Source organism: Phasianus colchicus, chromosome 13 (assembly GCF_987193195.1).
Source record: "Phasianus colchicus chromosome 13, bPhaCol1.hap1.1, whole genome shotgun sequence".
Lineage (NCBI taxonomy): Eukaryota > Metazoa > Chordata > Aves > Galliformes > Phasianidae > Phasianus > Phasianus colchicus.
The window spans coordinates 15,768,551-15,792,626 of record NC_143448.1 but is presented as its reverse complement, the minus strand read 5'-3'; the positions used below and the strand labels follow the sequence as shown (position 1 = coordinate 15,792,626).

Sequence of the window (24,076 nt, the reverse complement as noted above, 5' to 3'; positions counted from 1 at the left end):
CTCACAAAGAGAACTTTTTAAGAGAACTTTTTCTCTGTGTTTGAAGTTCATACTATTGACTGTCTGTATGCTCGTTTGTTTTCTGTGTTTTTATTTTCTTTCTCTTTTTTTTCTGTTTCATTTGTGTCCAACTGGACTGGATAGATTACAAACAGAAAATATGGATGGTACATCCATTAATATCTCCAGTTCCAGCTCTGCCAGTTTTACTCTCCCAACTGCTTCCTCTCTTGGCATTTCAGGAGTTGATGATGAAACAGTGGATATAAGGGCAAGTAAACAGCTTTAATATGATTCAATCTGACCTCCAACTTACATTCTTGGTCAAGCAATTTTAGAGTCCTTTCTCCTTTTACAATGAGTGTGCAAGCACACAAGTCATCCCTCCAGTCATTTTTGGTCAAAGAAACCTTCACTTATCTTAATTGCATGAAGCTGGCTGAGCAAACTTAAATTTCCCACCCCCTCAGCTCACATACACTCTTGCTTTAAACTTGCATGGTTAGAGAAGGTGATGGAATCAATACTACAAACTTAGTTGCTGTTTGTTTACATGTAATGCTCCGAGGGGTACGTAACAGCTCAGAGTCCCTATCAACATTCAAACTAATAGGCAGCAGACCTCTTTCATCCCAGCTAGAAGCAAATGATTCTGAGGCACTCAGATCCTGCAGGAGACAGAAGGTCTGCAAATGTCCTGATCATAGCACATAACTGTGATCCAAGTTAGGAGATTTTGTTTTTAACCCTCAGAGCAATGGATTGCATATTACTGTGATATTTTTGTAAGAAATTTTCAAAGGGTTCTCAGATTAATTTCACACTCTCAGGAAACTCCTACAATATCTGGAAAACATTTTTTTTTTTCATTGTGTCTTTTCCAGTTCTGCCAAAAAGTGACCAGAACCTCTTCATAACAACAGCAATATATCCACCTGAGCGTTAGGAGAGGCTTCTGAATCCTCTCATTGAAATAATGAATCTGACACACAATTCCATGCATTGCTATCACAGTAAAAACAGATTTTTTGTTTCTAATTCCAAGAGGAGTGACACAGGTTTGATGGAGTTTCTTTCAAAAAGGCCTGTGCAATTGCATTTTGATATCTGATATCTGAAAGAAAAAACAGTTCCAGTGAATAGAACCTCACATTGTTGCATACATACAACATTTCAGAATCAAAATCATCTTCCAGGGTTGTGTGGCCTACCACAGAAATTAGGCATATATTTAAAACTGGACTTGGTCTTCTTTTGAGTTCTGTTTTTGAGTCTGAGGTCAGCAAATTTATTTGGTCTATTAATCAATTTAATTTTTAAAATAGTGAAATATTAACAATAACTCAGAGATTATTACTAATGTCTTGCTAACAGATGGTGAGCTTTGCCATGAATCCCTTTTTCTCCAGTGACACCAGTTTTGACATCAGTGGAACAGTGGGAGGTCTAAGTCTTACTGGTCTGGATGGCTTGATCATACCAGTCAGCAATCTTAAAGAAAACATTGAGGTAAACTCACTATTTTCTATCCCTCTTCTTTCTTCCTTCTGTTTACAAGCTGTCATGTATATTACTGTCTTATTTGACTACAAATGGTGGTACTGTATTCATTTCAACATATAATGGGTGTCTGCATTTGTGATGGAGTTATTTTTGTGATATGAAGAAGAAAATGGCAAATATTTCTTAGAAATGAGATGATATTCATTTAAATGGTTGTGACAATGGTAACGGTTGGGGAAAACTATTCCAGATTACAGTGACCTTGAAACACAATGTAATGTCTGATTCAATACCCAACAACTGCATGCTCATATTACTTATGGTTGGGATTCCTAGCCCATTTATAAACTGCCATCTAGAGAATACATTTATGTACTTCATGTGACCAATATTTCAGTAATAATCTCAGCTTTTCGTTAAAAAATGCACTGATGATCACAGATTTTGTGATGAATCTATACAGGTTGGAAAAGGACTTTTCAGAAGTTATCTGGCAGTATCAAGAAAACAATTTCAACGAAAATATTTTTGACAGCCATACTTATGGAAAAGATTATTTAGTGTGTGGGTGTACCTATAGACACTTATAGTGCTTACAGATAAGTAAAATGCTCTTCTGTATTTGTATTTGTCTTTCTGTTTAAAACCAGATAATATTACCAAGGCATTCTGCACCCCAGGAAGATAGGATTCAGTTGAACCTGAGCAATTTTAGCATTTTCCAAGTAAACATCACCTCAGAAAACACCTCAATAGTGATTCAGCTGGAATGTGAACAAGACATTCCACTAATACTCTACTTAGGATATGGTTATCGCCCAAATGAAACTAACTATGACATGAAAAGTCATCTGTTCTATAAGAAAACTACTGGAGGTAAGACAGCATGTTAGTGATGAGTTAACTTTTGCATTCTGGGCTTATGTAACCAAAAGACTTAGCCTTATACATGTTTGCTACTGGGAAGTTAAGGGCATCCGGTATGGATATCTTGGAGTGCTCACTGACAAATTTACAGGGTCATTATGACCCCAAATTTGCAGAATGAGATTGATATCTAATTGGAAAGAAACTTCTCAAAGGAGTTTCAATTTATCATGCTTCAGGAGAAAGAGTGGGATGCTTTGAACAACGAGTTGCTAAGGATTATTTGGTACCTGCTTCTTTTATTTTGTTCAGTTTATTTATAATATGCAATATAGCTGTAGTCAAAATACACATTTTCACATATACATTGAAAATAAATATTTTTGTTCGAGGTGAAACAAATACCTGGGTTCTTAGCCCTGAAGAACTCATTTTTGGAGAGGGAACTTACTATCTGATGGTTTCACAAGACATGGGAATGGATTCCACTGTCTATGATGGGCTAGCTATAGCTGTCACTTGCTTTGCATCCCGCTGTGTATTTTGGGATGAGCAGCAGGGGAACTGGAACAGCTATGGATGTCAAGTAAGTAGAGAGAAATAAAGATATCTTTATATTATATATGCCAAAGCCAGCTCTTGTGATCCCCATTGAATTCATACCACCAAATAACATAATTCTCAGATGTTTTAGTAAAATGAAGAAGTGAAATTTAATCCACTATGACTAAATTTCAAATTGCATTCCCATTACACTTCTTGGGATGCACTCCCACATAAAGAGAAACTTAGCTGTTCAGACAAGTTTGTATCATATTATAAATGCCTTTTTCTGGCTGGACATCAGAATTAATATACCCAATAACGATTTGTTCCCGTAAAGCAGTTCTCTATACTAACTCACCATTCTCAGCACTGTCTTCATCTGCATGGTAAGTTATCCAATACTTTGAAGCAAACTGTTCTATCCAGAGTTTTTTTTCTGGTTTTCAGGTAGGACCAAAAACAAATTCTAGAAGCACACAGTGTCTCTGCAACCATCTGACCTTCTTTGGGAGCTCCTTCTTTGTCATACCTAATGCTGTTGATATTAGTAGAACTGCACAGCTATTTGGTACATTTGTAGACAACCCCGTCGTGGTGACCACAGTAGGATGTATCTTTCTGATATATGTGCTTGTAGTTATTTGGGCCCGAAGGAAAGACATCCAGGATGATGCCAAAGTAAGTCTTTCATTAATAAAGACTGGAAGTATTTAGGCCAATTGCCTTTTTGACTGTCCTGTTTTAACAGAAGTCTTCATCTAACCCTAATCCCTTCCATTCACACTGTTCATAAGATGATATGTTCCTACCCACAGCTTTAAGGTATCTGTACTTACAGAGCTGCTAATGATCTCTTTGTATCTTGTCACTCTGCAGGCAAAAATCACAGTGCTGGAAGACAATGACCCCTTTGCTCAGTATCGTTATCTTGTGACAGTTTTCACAGGACACCGCCGTGGGGCAGCCACAACCTCCAAGGTATCAGCTGTACTGTGTAGTAAAAGAGCTTTGCACTCATTTAGAGATCTGGAGCAATAAAGGAGCACCCAAGGCTATGGAACAGCACGGCTCAAATGCAACTCCTAAGCTAGAAAGTGGGCAGAGTATGTCAGAGGAATAAGCACATACAGGATTCTGAGATGAGCGATCCTTCTTTTTGCTATCTTACTCTGCAGGTGACACTCACTCTCTATGGACTAGAAGGAGAGAGTGAGCCACATCATCTAACTGATCCTGACACACCAGTGTTTGAACGTGGAGGAGTGGATGTTTTCCTACTCTGTACTCTCTTTCCTCTTGGGGAATTGCAGAGTATTCGACTGTGGCATGATAATTCAGGGGACAATCCATCCTGGTAAGTGCATACAAGAAATAATAAAGATTCAAAAATATGTTTATAATGACAACTGCTTTCCTTTCCTAGCACTTGAAATTATTCTTTCTACAGTTCTAGAAAGTAAGGGCTAGTTTCACCTTTATTTTTTTTCCCCAGATGAATAGATCATATTATAGTCTAAACTGCAGGACAAGGAATACTTCCCATATGCAGTTCATACCCGTATTACAAGTTGATTCTGAGTTAGTGCAAGACTTTCATCAAACATACTATAGAAAATATTGCATGAAACGAAGGCACAGTGATCAGATGGGAGCTGTAACATGCTCTGGATCAGGTCACCAACCTAAGTACTCAGAAGAACATTATTTTAGGGAATTCTGATCTGTTCTATGTGCCCCACCGTTCGGGCGCAGCCAAAGAAGTCAGAAGTCGTTCTGTTGAATCCTGAGTTTCATACCACCCAGTTACACATGACTGTGCCCTGTATGTTTTCCCACCAGGTATGTGAATCGAGTATTGGTACATGACCTTGCGTGGGACCAGAAATGGTACTTCCTCTGTAATTCCTGGCTAGCAGTTGATATTGGAGAATGTGTCCTAGATAAAGTGTTCCCAGTAGCTACAGAGCAAGACATGAAGCAATTCAGGTACCTTCTGTTTTATGCTTTTTTGCTCCTATTAACAATCAGTCTAGAGAAGCGAGTATGCAAACATCAACTTTCTAGACAAAAAGAAAACAGTGAGGTGTTTCCATTGCTCTGAAAGGGCTCTGAACGAGGAGAAGAAGAAGGATGATCAACAATGCCTGACTATAACATCAGACTGGAAATACTGGTGTTAAAGAGTACTTTAATGAGACGTGGAAACCCAAGCATCTTGTCTTCAGTGTAATTTCCCTAAAAATGTACATAGAAACTACTCGTGATTATCTTTACCACCATGGTGTGGCCAGAAGGAAAGGACATAAGAAGCTATGACCATTCTATGTAAATCACGCCATGATATTTGATTTTTTTTTTCATAGTTGATATATCTTCTGACAGTGCCTAGCACGAACAGGCCAGGACCCAGAAATACAGCTTTATTCTTTCCTCTCCTTCCTAAGCATTCATTTAATTTCCCCCTCTTCCTTCCCAGCAACCTGTTTTTCATGAAGACCTCCAAGGGTTTCCAGGATGGGCACATTTGGTACTCAGTTTTCAGCCGCTCCCCACGAAGCTCCTTCACACGAGCCCAGCGCGTGTCATGCTGCTTCTCACTGCTGCTCTGCACCATGCTGACCAGCATCATGTTTTGGGGAGTGCCAAAGGATCCAGCTGAGCAGAAAATGGATTTGGGTAACAATTGTTTTCATTACTTGCACAGGAAAATAGAGAGACAGCAGAATCTAGAAGAGGAACAGTTGAACAAATGGGCTTTTTCACGAGATGGTTCCTGAGGTTATTTTTATTCCTTTGCCCTGTTTGATCTTGACAGGTCAGATTGAGTTCACGTGGCAGGAAGTGATGATCGGCTTTGAAAGCTCCCTCCTCATGTTCCCCATCAACCTGCTCATTGTGCAGATTTTCAGGAACACACGACCCCGGCCAGCCATGCAGGGCACAGAAAAGAAGCCAGGAAAGAATGGCCGAGTGTCCCCAAGCCTACCTCCTGCCCCACCGGTCACCCCAGCCATCTCGCTCACTCCAGAGGCTGTAACAAAGGTAAGTGCCTGTGGTTGCTTCCCGCTGGGTCCTGCACTGCCCTCTGCTGTCATGCACTACTCGACGCCTCCAATTTAACAGCAGAAATCTCTGTCAGAAGACTTTCAAATTGTCTGGCATGATGAGCCAAATGTGCTTTGGTGCAAAACACTCAGTTACTCATCCATACTGCCATGGGATGAACAAAGGGTTATCCACTTTCATAGTATATTCCACATGTAGGAATCCTCAACTTCAGCAAGATTAGCCTATGTACATTTCATCCCCTTGCACAGTGATTAAAATCACTGTGTTCACTGGATTAAATGCACACATCAAGCAAGACAGTGAAGAGAAAAGGTATTATAGACCCTGTCTTCCCCAGCTCAGGCCCACAGTTACTGAATTTTGAAAACTGAATTGCTGAACTCATTGAAATCTAGCTGTCATATCCAGCTGTTATACCCAGCCCTATAGGATGTGCCATACTTACCCATTTTAGCAATACAAGCAGCTCCCAGCCAGCAGCACCTCCTGACCACATCAGCTTAAGTCACTGCAGTCTGAGTCACTGTCACATTGCTGCTGTCTTTTCTAGGACATAAGAAGAATTGCTAACTCGCTCTTTAAAGCCCTGAAGGCTCCATCACTGACCTCAGTATCAGATCTCGGAAAATCAACCAACATCAACATGCTTTTGGCATTGGTTGAAGATATCATTTGCCAGCAGAATAGAGCTGGGCAAGAGTTTTATGATGAAAACAAAAAGAAGGATGACTCTGTAACTGTCACACTAGGTCCTATGGATATACAAGGTAAACAGCTTAATGTGACATGCCTACTGAAACCTTTGTAGTGAAATTGATGGTGACACTGTATGGGATGACCCAAGCTTTTACATTCTGACTCAAAGGCAATTCCAGAATCACAGAATAGTTGAGGTTGGAAGGGTTCCTCCAGCGGAGTCAACAGATTGCCCAAGATTGCATCCAGTTGAATGTTGAGTCTTTCCAAGGATGGAAAATCCATAGTTTCTCAGAGCAGCTCCTCCATGGTGTCCAGTCACTCTTGCAATAGAAAAGTTATTCTTGTATTGAGATGGAATTTCCTGAGTTTCAGTTTGTGCCCATTGCCTTCTCCTTTCACTGCACACCGTCTACCACCCACGTAAAGACACTGAAATCTCTATTTCCTTTGCTGTAGAATGAAATGTTAGCTAATAGCCTTATCAGTATCTAATTATTATCTATATATTATCAAGACCCACAAATATCAGTTTTTTGTCCCATTTATTTTCTTCTTGTCCTTGTGCTGCTGTTCTTTTCAGTCCAACTTTAACTTAGGCATTGATTCAATTTCAATTAATAATATATGAGCAAACAATCCCACTGATTTCATGAAGACCTACTTCTTTTTGTGTTTTCCATGAGCATTTGAAGATGCAGACTTCAAAGGTAAATTCTTTTCCTGCAGAAAAAACAAGAAGCCCAACTCCTGAAAAGGGAATGTGTGAGCGACTGAAGTGCAGCGATTACAACCGTTGCTTGTACATGCAACTCCAGCAGGTAGAGATGGAGCTCGAATTACTGGGGCCACATAAATTCCAGATGCCTCAGAGTTATACTCAAGCAGTTCGGCAGGTTCAGCACATGAAGAACCTCCTGCAGAACCAGATTTGCACGTCAGCATCCATCAGTGAGAGGTAACCTAATTCTCATTCCATTTTCGGTGTAAGTAATTTCAGGTCATTAATTCAAAAGCGGTGACTTGAAAATAATTACTACTTAATATGTTGTAGATAATCATTATAATAGCTGTAGAAACATGCCTTACTATTATTCTATTGAAGGAGCAACAAAGAAATTTCAATGCAGTGAACTACACACAAAAGCAGTAATGACAGATCCTCACTCTCTGTCATTTTTGCTTCCAAAACTGAGTGCAGTACTACATGGCTGTAAAGTGCTGAAGATAATCATTGAGCTTTGGAAGTCTCCCTGGTCTCTAATATTGCATGGGGAAAATAAAATGAATAAGCAGAAAAAAAATATATATTTCTGGGAAACCTGATAATTAAGTAGGAAGAATTGAAAACAATACCACTAATTATCTCTTTGACCTCTGTGGTGATCATGAGATGTATCCAGCAGCTAAAAGGCATTCATGGTTGGCTTTTTTTGGTCAACATTTCTACTGGAGTTTCAATAATGCATGAACTGAGAAGCACGTAAGACCATCATCGTATTTCTCCTTCTTTTTGCTGGTGTCTGCACACTTTCTCATATTTTTGCCGGCTGTACTTTTTGCCATCTATATATTCCGTGTGGTTACATTAGCTAAAAGAAAAAATTAGTTAAAAGAATTTAAATCATAAAATGTTGCCTGTAGTCACAGAACCTGAAGAATGTGATTTTGGTTTCTATTCCAGTGCTGAATGATTTTTTCTCTTCTGGTTGATTCTGAAGGTGGTCACTTACTCCAAGCTTCTCTGGTGATGGAAAGAAAAGTTCTTCTTCAAAAGGGCTGCCCTGGTGGTTTGTGTTCATTGCTTGGTTCCTTGTTGCAGCCACCAGTGGTGTATCTGGGTTCTTCACTATGCTCTATGGGCTGCATTATGGTAAGGAGAACTCCATCAAATGGCTGATCTCCATGGCCATCTCCTTCTTTGAAAGTCTTTTCATCACACAGCCCTTAAAGGTGAGATCCTCAGAAATGGAACCACTGGCCAATATGAACTCGTTCTGCTACCATTACAGGAAAATAGTACCTTTTAAAGAACCACAGGATTTAACATGTGAAATTGAAATTGTTGCCCTTAAAACAAAAGCTAACATGTATTACAGAGTTCTGCTGTCATTTGTTGGCATTACATTAGTTTCATCTCTCATTTTGGTAGTTTAATAGTTGACGAGGTGACCAAAGCAGATATGTCATACAACAAAAGCAGCTGAGTTAGGGTTTGTGCACTGTTTATAAGCTTCAGCTGCACGAGTTCCACAAAGCCAAAGGACAGTTGTTGTTCTGCAGTAGCTGTATCCAAAGTGGTGTGTGCCAAACTCTGAGCTTCTGTATATTAATGGACATGCTGTGAGTCTACAGCTAATTCTTGCAGGTGCTGGGATTTGCTGCTTTTTTTGCTCTGGTTCTGAAGAAGGTGGAACATGAGGATGAAGAAAACACTGCCATTGATGGACCTTTACCTGCACCAGGTAACTGTCTGTAAAGTGAGAGATTACTAAAAAAATGAAACGTCCTCTAAGATTTTTAAATGCTTTATGCACCAATATGTGATTCATAGTGAGGACTTCACTGGCTACCTTTATACAGCTGAATGGGCAGAGAAAGAGACCTGTATCTAAACCTGACATGCTGCTCAGGACCTCAATCATTCCCCAATGCTGCCTTAACCATACTGCTTCTTTAAGTGACATCACCTGAATTCCTAAAGGAAAGCATTAAGTAAAAGTATTTCCTTACAATGGCCAAAGTGAAAAGCAGGATACAAGTGATCTATTGACTGATTCCAGGTATTACTGCTCTCACAGGCGACTCAAATCCCCTCCTTGGAGCCCGACGGGACAGCAGAAGCAATATTTACCAGCCACCTCCTGCAGCTGATGTCGAGAAAATGAAAATCAGTTGCATGAAGGAGCAGAAGGCATTTGCCCTAATCAGAGAAATCCTGGGTATTACTCATATGTAGTTAATCTTGTTTTATTCATCAGTATTCATCAGTACTTTTACATCAGTGAAAACATTAAACACAAAATTAAGCTACTCGTTCTGTTTAGAGCTGTCATTATTGCTAATGTTCAGCCAGCCTCTATGCTTATTTTCTCAATCACTTCCCAGATTCCTACTTGTATTTCAGATGTGATATGCTTAAACTGCAGCACTTTGACATAACTTGTGTAAATTCATTAGCACTAGTCAGCCAGATTCTTGCAAAGCATCTCCTTAGCCCAATAAGTGATGACAGCAGTAATCATTCACACAATCTATTTTGAACAGCAGTGCTAATTCTGAGATCACGTGTACTGACTCTTCTTGTGGTTTTTTTTTCCAGCCTATCTGGGGTTTTTATGGATGCTATTACTGGTTGCCTATGGGCAAAGAGATCCCAATTCCTATTACTTAAACAAGCATATTGAGAGCAGTTTTACAGAAGGATTCCATGATGTCTACAGTTATGAGGATTTTTTCACATGGGCAAAAACTACCTTAGTCAAAAATCTTTATGGATCATATAAAGGTGCAGAGACATTTTTGATATCATCTTGATTCACTTCAGCTTGCCAGATTCTGAAACGTTATCTTTTATACTTATTTCCAACTTGTACATGCATATTTGACTGGAGGAAGACACTGTGAGTGTGTAAGACTAATGTGAATTTTCATAAACTGAATAATAGTGGATAACAAAAGCCCCACATCCCAACCCCAAGTACCACCTGGCCTGACATTTTCATTATCTTTAATACAGAAGTCGAGTTTTGCACTGAGTTTTTGAATTTTCACATTTTACATTACCCATTCCAGGTACGTGTCTCAGTTTCAATTAAGCTCCTTTCCATCACTAAGAAAAAAAGCAGAATGGCAGATAGATGGCACTATAAAGCTTTCCATCAGGAGAGCTCTGCACTCTGTCTTAGGTCACTGTGAAGGATAATTACACAACATCACTATGTTTCTATTGGCCATACCCATTAACAAATACGAACCACGTTCAAGCTCACATTTTAGGGTACCTATGAGCATACAATGGCACGGTTGACTCTTGGACATGGCACTAACCAGCTGTGATCAAGTGTGAACACTGCACATGGCTGCTCTGCTCCAGGCAGGGCTCTTCTCCTGCAGACCTCTGTTTCCTTCTCTATAAAATACAGACAGGTAACGATACTAAACTGTTGTCTACGGATGTTTTCCAATAATTCAGTTTAAATCAATGCAAGCACTATTTTGCTTGCAGTATTGTTGGTTTTTGTTTGTTTGTTTGTTTGTTTTTTTAATCTCTAGGAAAATATTCATGCATATCAGAATGATAAATGAAAAGAAGAAATACTGATCATAGTTCTGTCTTTTCCATTTAGGGTTCATTACAGATGGGAACTCCAAGCTGGTGGGCAGCGCTCGAATTCGCCAAGTGAGAGTGAAAGGAGACACCTGCCCTGTTTCACCCACCCTCCAGCGTGTGATTCAGGAATGCCATGCTCCATACTCCCTACAAACAGAAGACACATCAGACTATGGAGAACACTGGAACACTTCGGTCTTTGATAACTCCTCAGTCTTGAGCTCAGCCTGGCTTTATCAGAGCCAGACCAAATTGAGAGGGCAGCCAGTCTGGGGCAAACTGGCCATCTATGGGGGAGGGGGATACGTGATTCACCTGGGAACTGATCCTCAGAATGCCTCCAGGTAAAGCTTGCATCCTGGTAAAATATTAGTGAATGTACTGTAGTGACAATGGTGCTCTTTTCTCTGCTCTATTTAGGATTCATCTCAGATTGCATTCTGAATTTTGCTACTGTGGATTACACTGAACACTGAAGATATTACTGCGATGATTTCAGTGTACTTTATATTCTTATATATCTTATGATCTTTCTCCATTTTAGATAGCAACCAGATCAAAAATTATAACCTGTTTTTCCTAATTGCATGTGTGGATTTCATATTTACATAGCTGCAGAAATACATAATGCTAAAATAATAGTAAACATCTTACCTTGGGTGTGCTCCTTCTCTATGAAATGATGCACCTCTTTCCTTCATGTGACACAGTGTATGATACTGTACACGTTATCTCACTGGCTATACGTTTTTTGGCAGAATTCTCCATTACCTTTTCAACAACGTTTGGCTAGACACCTTCACAAGAGCAGTGTTTGTTGAATTTACAGTCTACAATGCCAATGTGAACCTGTTCTGCATTGTAAACCTGATGTTTGAAACCAGTGCCTTAGGTGAGAACCTATGTCCATATCAAATCACAAAATTGGGCTCCTTTTCTTTTCAGAATGAGATTCAGATTTATATCTCCAGTCCTTTCTGTTTCAGTTTAGCATCTGTAGTCTAACCCAAATTCAGTCCTGCTGGGATTAATATCATACTGCCACACAGAAGGGCATCAGCATCCCAAAAGCCACTGACTGTCCAAAATTACTATTTGAAGAAACTTTCAAAGAACGTTTACAGGGCTGCTCCTACAGTCAGGCTTAAATCTCAGTATGATAACTGAATTCAGACTGACATTGATGTGAATGTGGCTATGGAGGTCTTATTAATGATCTAAATTTTTGAATGAAAACAGAAGGATGTAATTATTACAGCACTGAGTTGCCACTGTTATTTTCCAGGGGCCTTCTTCACAAGTGCAGTGCTGCAGAGTGTCCGGCTCTACCCATACACCAACAGCCTTCACATTTTTGTTGTTGCTGCAGAAGTTATTTATTTCCTCTTTATCGTCTACTACATGATCATACAGGTGAGATACACTGGAAAATCCTGCTGTCTTCCATTTCATTTCATTTGTGAAAGCTTTAGCACAGTACTTGATTTCAGTAGTGCTGCTGTTGACATGCAGCAGGGGAAGGCTGAAATCAGATCGTGTATCTTCATTAAATAATAGGAAGGTGACATTTTGTTTGGCAGGAATGTCAAAGATGATGAGAAATTATGATGTGCAGAAGTCTGCTTTATTGTGGAGGGCAGAGACCTCATCTTGATAAGTTTACTGTATGATGTGGTGTTGGACTGAAAAAGTAAGGCTTCTGTTTCCACAGGGAAAACTGATGAAGACTCTGAAATGGAGATATTTCCACAGCAAGTGGAATCTCCTGGAGGTGGCCATTATATTGATTAGCTGGAGTGCCCTGTCAGTGTTTGTGAAGAGGACAATTCTTGGGAGCCGAGACATCAGCTACTACCAGGAACACAAAGAGGAGTAAGCAATAACCCCAGGAAGTACTGAGCTCCCAGTTCCCTGGCTGCTATAGGACATCCAAGCTAGTAAATCATCTGCTTTATCCTTTACCATCAAGAAACATAGTGTAGAGGACAGCAATACTTAACACAGAATGGAAAATAATGGCATCTGCTAGAAAATGGCCACAGAAGAGCAAGCTCATAGAATCACAGGATAATTTAGGGAAACAAAGCACAGTCATGTACAGCTGAACTTTTCATGTGCACACAGCAGGGAGCAGAGACAGAAACATCCAAGCAAAAACTCAAGTTAGCTCTCCACTGAAAACAAGTTCAGAGTGACTGGCTTTTCCAAAATATATGCATTCCCAGTGTGATGGTCTAATACATCTTTTCTTTGTTCCTAACAGCTCTGTAAGCTTTAATGAAACAGCAAGAGCCGATGCAGTTCTTGGCTACCTGATTGCTTTCCTCGTGCTCCTCTCCACAGTGAAACTGTGGCATCTACTGAGGCTCAACCCTAAGTTACACATGATCACCTCCACTCTAAGGAGAGCATGGGGTGATATCTCTGGATTCATCACTGTTATTGCAATCATGTTCCTCGCCTACTCCATTGCTGTGAGTATGACTGTGGTTTCTCTTGTCTTCAGTCTGCATTGACGTACGGCCAGGTTAAATGAATTGTTTCTGAATGGGGAAAGCAACGTGGCTTTGAAAAGTAGAACTGAATAAAGCTGCCTGTCTAAACCTTAGGTTAGAAGACTGGATTCTAATTCTTCCATATATGTGAAGGCAGTTAAAATAGCCACCTGCTTCTTTCTTTGCAAACTGAAATTCTGAAATTCAGTACAAAAATCAAAGATGGAGACAACAAACAAACAAACAAAAAAGGATTTTCTGTGTGTAACAGGTGTAAAGTACACAGCAAAGTACAGGAAAATTCATTTTTTGGGTAAAGCTCAAACTGAGAAGAGTGCAAAAAAGTATAATTTTCTGTTTGTCTTCTTTTTAGGTGGGAAATAATTATTTTTATGCCTATTATAGTAAAACTCATCATGCAAATAAAATATTATTTTCATTCTAATGAGATTAAATAATTATTCGTCTTTTTTAAAGGTTTTTTTCCAACATAAATAATTCTGTGATTCCTTAAATCCAGGATAAAATGTCTTACAGCTCATGCACACCTCTGTAGATAAAGCAAACAAACAAATAGAAAAAAAAACAAAAACCAATGGAATCCAATAGAGCAAAAAGACAAAAAAGCTTCATGGCTGATGACAGACTGGAAGAGCTTTCCTGAATTATCAGTCATCAGCTGATTTGCAGCAAGGACTCTGATTATTATGCAAGATATTCTTCTTTCCTTTGCAGACAAACTTGATATTTGGCTGGAAGCTCTGCTCTTACAAAACTCTCTCTGATTCAGCAGAGACCATGGTCAGTCTTCAGCTGGGAATCTTCAACTACGAGGAGGTATTCCCTCTTGATTTTGATCACAGTGTAATTCACACCTCAGCTTTCATATATGCTTTGAATCAGCAAATAGAAGGACTCTTGGTTAGTGCTAGACATGAATCGCAGTTTGCAAGAGCCACAGCCTCCTAAAGCAGCCCTCATTACTCGTTCAAGCAATAAAAAAAGCAGTGAAATATATCTCCCATCCCACCCTCAACATTGGTAGATTCATAAGGAACATTTCATTGAGAAAGCTGCTTACATTTTAACTAGATATGTTACTTATTGACTACAGATAAAGTTTTGAGCAGTTTTCCTTAAAACACTACAGAGAAACATGAGTGATGTCCCAGCATTCACTCTGAACACGCTCCTATCACTTCTCAAGAAAGACAACACCTTCCACAAGGGATCTTCATTACATTTAATTTGTTATTACTGACTTTTTCATTGGATTCTTTCAAATACCGCAGTATCCTTGGAATGACTCTCTAGTGGATGTTTCAGCCCATGAATCCAGCAGGGTAAGATCAGTAACTAGGCATAACGTTTTTCAACTCTACATCCATTCAAGTAGCTAATCCCAAAAGCATACTCCGATGTTTTTTAATTCCTACACAGCCCTTACTTGATACTGACAGCCTGACTGGACTTCTGTGTAATGACACTTTTAAATAAAAGCACGCAGTGATTTTATTTCTGCTTTGAAAGCCGGGACTTGACCGAGCTGCAGCTGTTACTTATGTGGCTAAACAAATCTCCAGGTTTGTCAGCTTTCACCTCAAATCTCCATACCAGTACATTCAAATGCAAACACTTAAAATAACAACAAAACACAGAGATTGCCCATATTAACGTTTCATATGTATGAAATATTTCATCTCCTTTGTACAATATTGTATCAAAGCCCTAAAGTAAAAGGAGAAAATTTATTTATATACATATGATATATAACTATAGCATAATTTATTACCCACAAGGCTTTTCAAAGGGACAAACTCCTAACTGTGTGATAGCTGCTTGTACATACGATCTTTTTAAAAAATCAGAATGTCATGTCTTACCTTATTAATCCTACAGATCTTGGACTACAATCCGATTTTAGGTTCCTTCTTGATTGGATCCTGCATCATTTTCATGACGTTTGTGGTGCTGAATCTCTTCATTTCAGTGATTCTGGTTGCTTTCAGTGAGGAGCAGAAGCACTACCAGGTGTGTTCATCTCAGCTCTCCTGCTGTTCTTTAACATTTGTTGTGCAGAGCTTACTTATGGCATAGGTATCCCACCACCTGATGACACCTATGTAAACTAGGTCCTACTTTTAAGAAGTCAACATTTACTCATAAGGCATGCTTCAGATTTTTCCAGAATTACTCTGTCCATTCCTGTTCAGACGAGCCTCTGTTCAGACTTTAAAATCTGTAGCCTGGCATTCACATACTGAATCCAGAGCCCCATCTCCATTGGAATCAGTACCAAAATGGCTACAGGATTGATGAGGACTTTACAGCTCCTTTTAACAATGTCACCAAGCGCCTGATCTGTTCAGGTGTCGATAGCATTGTGTGAAATCCAGGTTGGGTATTAGGAAACATTTCTTCTCAGGAGTGGTGACGCAGCGGCACAGCTGCCCAGGGAGGTGGGGGAGTCAGCATCCCTGGAGGTGTTAAAGAACCGTGGGGATGTGGCACTGAGGGATGTGGGCAGTGGGCAGGCAGGGGTGGGTTGGGGTTGGACTTAATGATCTTAGTGGGTTCTCTGATTTAATGATTCTGTGATCCTATGACCTGCACGGCAGTCAGCTGGTGAACTCCGGGCTCCAGTAGCAACACTTTCACAGCCTTTGACAGAGCCAATATTTCTTCAGTAGCGCGCACACCCTCAGGCTACCTGGCACTGTTTGGTGAATGTGTCTGCATGGTGTTCAGCTCTGCCTAGAGTAAGAGTTGATCCATGTGGCACGGATTACGCTTCTCCTCCTGCAACTCTACCTCCAGCAGGAGCTGCGTCTGCTCCTGGCCTGCCCGCCTGCTAACTGATCCCTTGTCCTTATTTCAGGCTTCAGAAGAGGAGGAAATTGTGGACTTAATGCTCATGAAACTCTTCGGTTTCTTTGGGATTAAATGTAAGCAGGAAGAGAAGACGGGCTGTAACGATCAGCCAAAGCACCCCGCCAGCAATTAGCGGACAACCATAACGAAAAGCTGCTTTGTTTGCGTGCACAAGATCGCGCTTTTTAACTGCCGGCTGCGACGGGCAGACTCGGCCGTTGCGCTTCTGACTAGAACGCTGTACGTCGCCTTCAACAAACTCTTGCAGCCTGATGCTTTGTAGCTAAAGACTCGCACGAAACGTGAAATAAAGCATCCCATGTGCACCGCCTGCGGGTTGGCACCTGTAGTTAATCGACACCGAGCGCGCGTCGCGTCGCTCGGCTCACGGCGCTCGCTTTCAGCCAAGCGATCACCCCTGAAGACGGCGGTGCAGCCGGCCGCGCCGCTGGCCCCGAGCCGTTATCTGCCGCGGCGCAGGGCCGGCAGCAGGGCGCACGCGGAGCTCCACCCGGCCCCACTCCCCGCGCCGCGCCGCGCCGCGCCGCGCCGACATGGCGGCCCCGCCCGCCGCCGGGCTCCAATGGCGCCTCCGCCGTGAGGCGGGAGCTCTGCGCGGCGCCGCCCCGCCCGAGGCCGCCGGCAAAGATGGCGTGGTTGGCGTTGCGGCGGCTCGGGCCGGCCCTGGCGCCGCGCTGCTCGCGCCTCTCGCTACGGCCGCAGGTCCCCGCGGCGCGGAGGCTGGGCACCGGCTCGCTGCTGCTGTCCGGTGAGTGCGGGAGTGCCGCTGCGGGCCCGGCGGCCGCGGGGCGGTGCCGCCCGTCCTCGCGCAGCGCAGCTCGGCGCCCTGCGAGGAGGTGGGCGAATCCTGCGGGCTGCCGCTGGACGCCCGGGGCGCGCAGATGCGCGGCACCGCCGAGCTCTGCGGCGGGGCGTGAGGTCTGCCGGGCTCCTCCGTGCCGGGCACGGCGCGTTTAAGTAGCGGGCCCGGAAGGACACCGTGCACGGGAGCGCTTTGTGTTGAGGACTTTGCTGTGTTTTAGCCGCCTCGTGCGGGCGGGAAGGGCAGAGCTGCCCGCAGGGTGCCTCAAGATGGCTGGAGAGCAGCGGCGCCGCGCCGCGCTTCTGGCAGAGCTCCGCGCTGAGCCGCCGGTGCGCTCCTGATTCAGCGCACAAAGAGGAGCGATGCCTCAGCGGGCGGCAGAGCTGAGCCCTGCCGGCAGGGAAGCCGGGATCGCTCTGTGCGGCCGCTGAGGTGTGGAGCTGAGAAGCTGTGAAGGTGTGAAGCTGTGTGCGTGCCGTGCGCTTCCGTGCTGCGTTCGTGCACCTGTGCGGCAGGTGTCTCAGAAATAGGGGCAGGTCTGAATTTAGGACGTGCTCCGTAAGCTGGAGCCGAAGCCGTGCTGCAATGAATGAAGCTGGAGCACGGGGAGATGCTCTCGTGGCAATGAACGCTCGCAGAAGAGATTTGCTGTGCCCTGGCGTTATTTACGAATATATATGATCATATTCATATATGATGCATGTATTCATCTATTTTGATTTCTTTCGTGTGCCAGTCACGTAAGCTCAAAGTCCAAATTTTGAGATTACTTATTAACTCTTTCTCATTTGACCTGGACTTTATTTACGTGGGTTTTGCCACATGGTTAGAATTTCTCATTTTAACCTTTTTCTTTGTGAAAAATATCCTATGAGAAGCATACGTGCATTTCAGAACTGCTAGGAACCTATCAATTTCTAACAAAGCAGTGAAATTTCTGTTTATCTCTTGTCTTTTTCTTCCCTGTCATCTTGCCCTTTAAAACACAGTACTATTGTCCAACACAGAAAGATGCTGGCTGGCTCCTCTGCGATGTGAATAACGTTAATGTTCAGTGGGGGCTCAAGGTTCTGCGTTGTTCTCTGTTCTTATGGTTCATTACTCATTTCCAATGAAATCCCTATTACCTGGGGGTTAACGCATTGACCTAGAGTGATTTGGTTTCTTCTGTTCATTAGAAAACGTCCTGAGAGATTTATGTAGATGTCAGTAACGCTAGATGAAATTCTGTGGTCTTTTTATTATTATTTGAGCGATGCTGCATGGGAAAATGCGTTATTAGCATTTTACTCAGTCTGTTTCGTGTGCTCTGCTTCTGTATATCGTGCTGCCACAATAAATATAAATGTAGAACTGGAGCTGCCATAAGAGAGAAACCATTTTACCTCTTCCATACATTCAGCCCTCGTAAATGGATCGCTGTAACTGAATGTCTCAGAATGTTACTGACTTAGCGTGAGGATTTTAACAGACCTGAAGTGAGGATTTCTGCTTTCTGTCATATGCAAGCCTAAGAAACAAGGCTTTCTGGAAGTTGGATTTCTTTAGGGGGTGCTGGGAGCCCAAGAAGAGGATTTGGGACCCAAAAGGAGGGCCCAGCTGCACTACTTTGGCACTCACCTCCCAGGAAGCTCTGTTTAACTTCTTCCCCAACTTGTGGAACATCCCCTGTGTGATTGGAGGGGTGCAAGAAGGGAACATGGAAAAGAAATTTAAAAACTGAAGAAAACCCAAAGAACTGCTGAGGAAAATTGCACGTGAGGAGGAGGACAAAGCAGGCTGGAAGCTCTTGGTGTGGTGTGTCAGGAAGAAAACTGCTTCTATTTCTTCTTTCGAATATAAAAATAACTGCTGCAAGGAAACGGCAATATGAGCAGCCCTGAGTCTTACAGACCTACGCTATATGCAGAATTGTAAGATTGCTGTGGAAAAGATTTAAGTCTTACCATACGCACATCTTAAAACTATTCAGAATGAGTGTTGTTCTAATAGTATTAACAGCAAATTCTCTTAAGTAACAGTTTCCTGGCCCACAGTTTGAATGGCCCTATTAATTTCAGCTATACTGATTTTACATATATCAATGATAACATTAAATGAGAGAAGTAGTAGACTGTAGAGGAGATGTCAGGGCAGGGAAGGGACTCAGCTGACTGGAGCAGACAGGATGCAGCTTCACCTGGTGGCTTTGTTTCATGTGTTGAATGAGATGCTGCAATGCTGACACTATTTAATGTGTTATTAACGCTGGCCTTCTGCCAGCAACTTCATTATTCCTGGGAAAGAAGCACTAAATACGCTTGGAAAGACCTGAAGGCATCATAGAAAAGCTTGTTACTGTGTGTGAAGTAAACGTGTATGCTTTGGATTTGTGTTTTACATTTGAATGAGAACTATTCATTTTCCCCTCATGGTTGATCGGTCTCTGGATGATTGCACAGGAACCAGGAAGGCTGTCAGGCAGGACCCCACAGTGAGCTGCTGCTGTGTCCCTAAGTGTGTCCTGAGCAGAACAAAGTGCTTCTGCAAATTGTATTTGCTGTTTGGAGTATTTTCCAAGGGGGGTGTGGGGAAACAAATCACCTAACCTCAGGGGAAAGCAAAGCAAACCAGCAGGGTTTGTAACTTCAATGTATTGCATTTAAGCAAACAACTTGCCACTTATTTCTGAAGTTTCAAGTTTGTTTCATTGTAGCCCGCAAATTCACAGACAAGCATGAATGGATATCAGTTGAAAATGGCATTGGAACAGTAGGAATCAGCAATTTTGCACAGGTATTGATCAACCCTCTCTTTTCCTACCCAAGTCTGCAATATTTACTTACCCATACTCTTGTCCTTGCTCTTTGGATAGCTGCTGTTGTTTTATTGTTGTAATTGCATATGCTATACACACAGAATGAGATTTTTGGACTTGGCACTATTTGAAAAGTGCATGCTGTTTCAGCATTCTGATAGATTCTTAATCGGTTTAGATCAAGCCTGGAGAGAGCTGAGTGTGATGGAAACTTAATGGTTCAGCTGAATTTAAAACTGCATTTATTACCACAGTTCTGTAGGCCTTGGGAGTGTGTGGCTGTAGCAAGAGGCTGCCGTGCACTTCTCAGGTCAGATTCCACTTGAACATGAATGTGGTGCAATTCCTCTGGCTAAAAAGCTATTCCAAACAGAAGTGTAACACAGTATATATTTCTCAGTATAAAATAGTGGAGGTAGGGGGACCCTTTGGACTTTTGTTTTGCTCCGGTGCAGGCATGTGATTTGGAGCAGTCGCAGGCAAATTCAGGACAGAGATTTACTGCACATTAAACTTCTAGCATGGGAAGTTAGCAATGAAGTGGAATTAGTGTTAGGACAAGCAGCATTTCCTGTAATCTGCTTTCTGTAAATACCACCACTGCTCCCTCAGATCCGTGGGCTTTTGTGAAATACGGTACTTTGTCACTGAAGAGGCACGAGCCTGTTCCAGTTGAGCTGATTGTTCTGGTGGTAAGGCTCCTCATTCAGTCAGTAAGTAAGACTGTATGCTTGCAGCTCTCGAGCTGTCACTGGAGAGGAATCGCTGCATTTGATTTCAAGTGACATTTCTGTGCCTTGTGCCAGAGGGATAATTCCCTGAAATTGTTGGGAACTTTGTCCATCACAACACGTGCTGTGCTGGCTGGCGCTGAGAAGATAAGCAGATGCTCTTCTTGTTCTGCCTGAATAAATCTATAGGTACATGCCTTGCAACTCAGCCTGAGGGTTATTAACATCATAATAGATAATAATTAATTTGGCATTTGGGTCATGATAACCTAACGTTTTGGTTTTCTTTCAAGTTAAGTATTTAAAAAGTGAAAAATGCACAATTTTAAAATAACATCTACATTTACACAGGCAGGTGACTTGTTTACGTTGCTCCTAGAGTTACTGTGTCAGATAACTCCTACATACAGTTTCTTTATTGTAAGTTTTGATGCATTTGTTTTTCTTTTAAGGAAGCATTAGGAGACGTTGTTTATTGTAGTCTTCCAGAAATTGGGACAAAATTGAATAAAGATGGTAAGTTTCAGCTCTAGTTCCACTCCTAGCTTCTTTTCAAAGTTGAATTTTATTAAGTAATATTTATGTTTGTTAACACCATTACACATCTGGATGCAAAATAAAAGCAGATATTTCTGTGAATAGAGATGACAGCTTTCATTTCAAAGTCTCTGAATGTATGCTACCATGCACAATAGCAGGAAATATCTACTTTTCAAGACCTTTATTTAAAATCAGACATTTTTATATATGCTTTTTGTAATACTCCTATCTATATACTGCTTTAAAACACATTTATGCTTAGATTGGACTTAGCAGTGTTGAGGCTGGCTTGCTTGTGATTTTGCAGTTACATATTTCATGTTGTAAAACACTGAAACTTAACTGATATCAAGCTCTAACTTTTCCATGAATATTCACTCAGTAATTTCTGGGTATCAGCTGTATCAATCCAACTTATCAATTATTGCCTTCTTAATCATTCAGGTAGGTAATTTTCTGTTGAAGAGGTGTGAACATCAGCAGGTAGAAAGAAAAAACCTGTCCCTGTTTATACACAGAGCACTGCCTCAGGGTGTGTGAAAAGATTGTCATTAGCTTCAGGCATTGCAGAACGAGATGTAAATGTACTGAGGTGAAGTAGCAGGAGTTTTTCTTCCCATCATTCTGCATCAGGCTGTTCAGGCCACAGCTGTTATATCACACTTAGTGGTGAATGCTTTACAGAAGTTTTCTGGTTAGGGTTCTAATTAACCAACTTGTAGCATTATTATGAAGGAATTTCATTTCCACTTCTCTTTTCTACCACTTGCAGCACTACTCTAATCCCAAGCTTTCCAGAAAGTGCTGTTCTCTGTCTCCTGTCTGCTTGTCTGTCTGCTCCACGTTCCTCAGCCTCTTTGTTTATGGTTTAGAGCTGCTCTTGTCTAACGTTGCTCCGGGCCCTGTTTCCATAACTGCATATGAAATAGAAAGGAGAGCAGAGCAGCTGGGTGGTTCCGGCGCTGTGCTTCCGAATACTAATGAGTGTTTTCCAGTGAGTGCAAATGTAACAGCTGATAGTGTTTCTGAAGAACAAGCGAGCTCCTCGATTCTATTTTGTAACCAGGTTTGGCATTAAAAAGGTCTACGCTGTAAATAGAAGGCTTATTTAGAAGTCTTGCAGCAATAGTTGAATGGGATTCCTTCTAACCCTGCGTCAGACCATGCTGTAGGGCTTTAGCCAATGAATTAGCCAAACACAAGAAATTTTCATTCCTCCTGTAATAGCCAGCTAGCCACTTCCCTGCAGGGACCCAGTGCTGCTGGTCAGTGATACTGAGTTGGTGACTTCCACTCTTTGATAGTTTTCCTCCCTGCTTTACAGACAGGTCATCACTAGAATGTCTGATTGAAACTCGAGTGCTTTGTGAATTCCTCTTAAAAGTGTGAAATCTTGTATTTCAGATGAGTTTGGGGCACTGGAAAGTGTGAAAGCTGCTAGTGAACTCTACTCTCCTCTCACAGGAGAAGTGACTGACATTAATGCTGCCCTTGCAGACAACCCGGGCCTCGTCAATAAATCTTGTTATCAAGATGGTAAGATGTTGTTTTTATCTTTCAATAAGGAATACCACCTGAATGCTGGCAGTGTTGCTTGTGACCACAGATAGGTCTGTCATTCCTAGTTCTTCCAATTTAATGGTATGGAGCCTTAAAATTGAATTTATTGTGTAATAGTTCAAGCCCAATAAAATTTATAGCATAATAATAGTATTGTAGTCTTGTCTTTGCTGACAACTTCATTTCAGTGTGTTCTTTTCAGATGTACTGAGGTTGACTTTAAATCCCTTGGTGATATTTTCCATTCGTGATTCTGTAACACCTCGTGATCCTGGGTGGTCAGGCTCTTTTCCTAGACAGTCCCTTCCTAAAGCCTCTGTCAGAGACAGTGCTGAACTCAGACATCTGACTCAGAAGGCTCCTTCAGGTTATTTGGTTTTGTTGTTGTGTTTGCTTTTAAAGTACTGCAGTGCTGTTCTGCTGCAGAGGAAGTGCCCTTAATTCTAACAGTGTGACAGAGCTCTGTATGAGTGGTGGGAGTGCTGTTCTACAGCAGTCACATGAATGAACCCTTGGTGCAGGCTATTTCCAACTGTTGTTCTTCTTAACTTCCAAACTACAGGTTGGCTTATCAAGATGACTGTGGAAAAGCCTGCTGAACTTGATGAACTGATGAGTGAAGATGCTTATGAGAAATACATAAAATCCATTGAGGACTGAGCTGGAATAACAAAATAAACCCATATAAAATATTTCAATGTAGTTTGTCATCGATCACTGAAGTAGCAAATACTGAGTTCTGGCAAGCTGAAAAGTATCACTTATGTTCACATACACCATAAATAATTGCAGTCATAAAATGTTTAACTTGTAAGGGATTTTTATGCTAGACTGCTTGATTTTATATAACTTTGGGATACAAAAAAAACCCAGTGCCTCCCTAACCTCCTAATACTTTGACCTAGTTGTAGTTGCAAGAATGATACCAAAAAAAACTACCATCAACTACCTCTTCGCATGATTATGTTGGGTTTTTTTTTTTTTTTTTACTTCTTTACGTAGTACACTGAAGAAGGAAAACATATAAAGAATTAATAAACTCAAATAATTCTGCCTTTACAAAGGTATGCTCCTTGTTTTCTGATTTACTGTGTTTTCTTACCATGCAAAACTCATGCACTGATCATTTAGCTAGGTTCTTGAGTGCACTGTTTAGGCTGTATTTTCATTTGTCTGGACTAAGTAAACACTGTCACAGGGAGTTAAGGAATTCTACATCATGTGCCTATTGTGTGATCAGTAACA

General features: G+C 41.5%; 2 protein-coding genes across 2 annotated transcripts in view; both read left to right on the top strand.

Moving 5' to 3' along the window:
• Positions 1-16,829, top strand: part of LOC116243887 (polycystin-1-like protein 2) — a 33,004-nt gene extending 16,175 nt beyond the window's left edge. The window contains 24 exon segments of the mRNA XM_090149405.1: positions 145-271; positions 1,375-1,509; positions 2,154-2,379; positions 2,763-2,956; positions 3,364-3,594; positions 3,793-3,894; positions 4,092-4,270; positions 4,756-4,902; positions 5,393-5,683; positions 5,685-5,958; positions 6,536-6,752; positions 7,411-7,639; positions 8,403-8,634; positions 9,050-9,146; positions 9,483-9,623; positions 10,004-10,189; positions 11,031-11,358; positions 11,773-11,906; positions 12,300-12,427; positions 12,726-12,886; positions 13,278-13,488; positions 14,245-14,346; positions 15,409-15,540; positions 16,388-16,829. Of these exon segments, the coding sequence (XP_090005531.1) occupies positions 145-271; positions 1,375-1,509; positions 2,154-2,379; positions 2,763-2,956; positions 3,364-3,594; positions 3,793-3,894; positions 4,092-4,270; positions 4,756-4,902; positions 5,393-5,683; positions 5,685-5,958; positions 6,536-6,752; positions 7,411-7,639; positions 8,403-8,634; positions 9,050-9,146; positions 9,483-9,623; positions 10,004-10,189; positions 11,031-11,358; positions 11,773-11,906; positions 12,300-12,427; positions 12,726-12,886; positions 13,278-13,488; positions 14,245-14,346; positions 15,409-15,540; positions 16,388-16,513 (4,330 nt within the window). The 3' untranslated portion in view covers positions 16,514-16,829.
• A 176-nt stretch (positions 16,830-17,005) lies between these two features.
• Positions 17,006-23,525, top strand: GCSH (glycine cleavage system protein H). Its single transcript, XM_031614984.2, has 5 exons — positions 17,006-17,149; positions 19,899-19,978; positions 21,184-21,247; positions 22,676-22,807; positions 23,394-23,525. The coding sequence occupies exons 1-5, from the start codon at positions 17,029-17,031 to the stop codon at positions 23,489-23,491; spliced, it is 495 nt and encodes a 164-aa protein (XP_031470844.1). The 5' UTR covers positions 17,006-17,028; the 3' UTR covers positions 23,492-23,525.
• Positions 23,526-24,076: the final 551 nt, after the last annotated feature.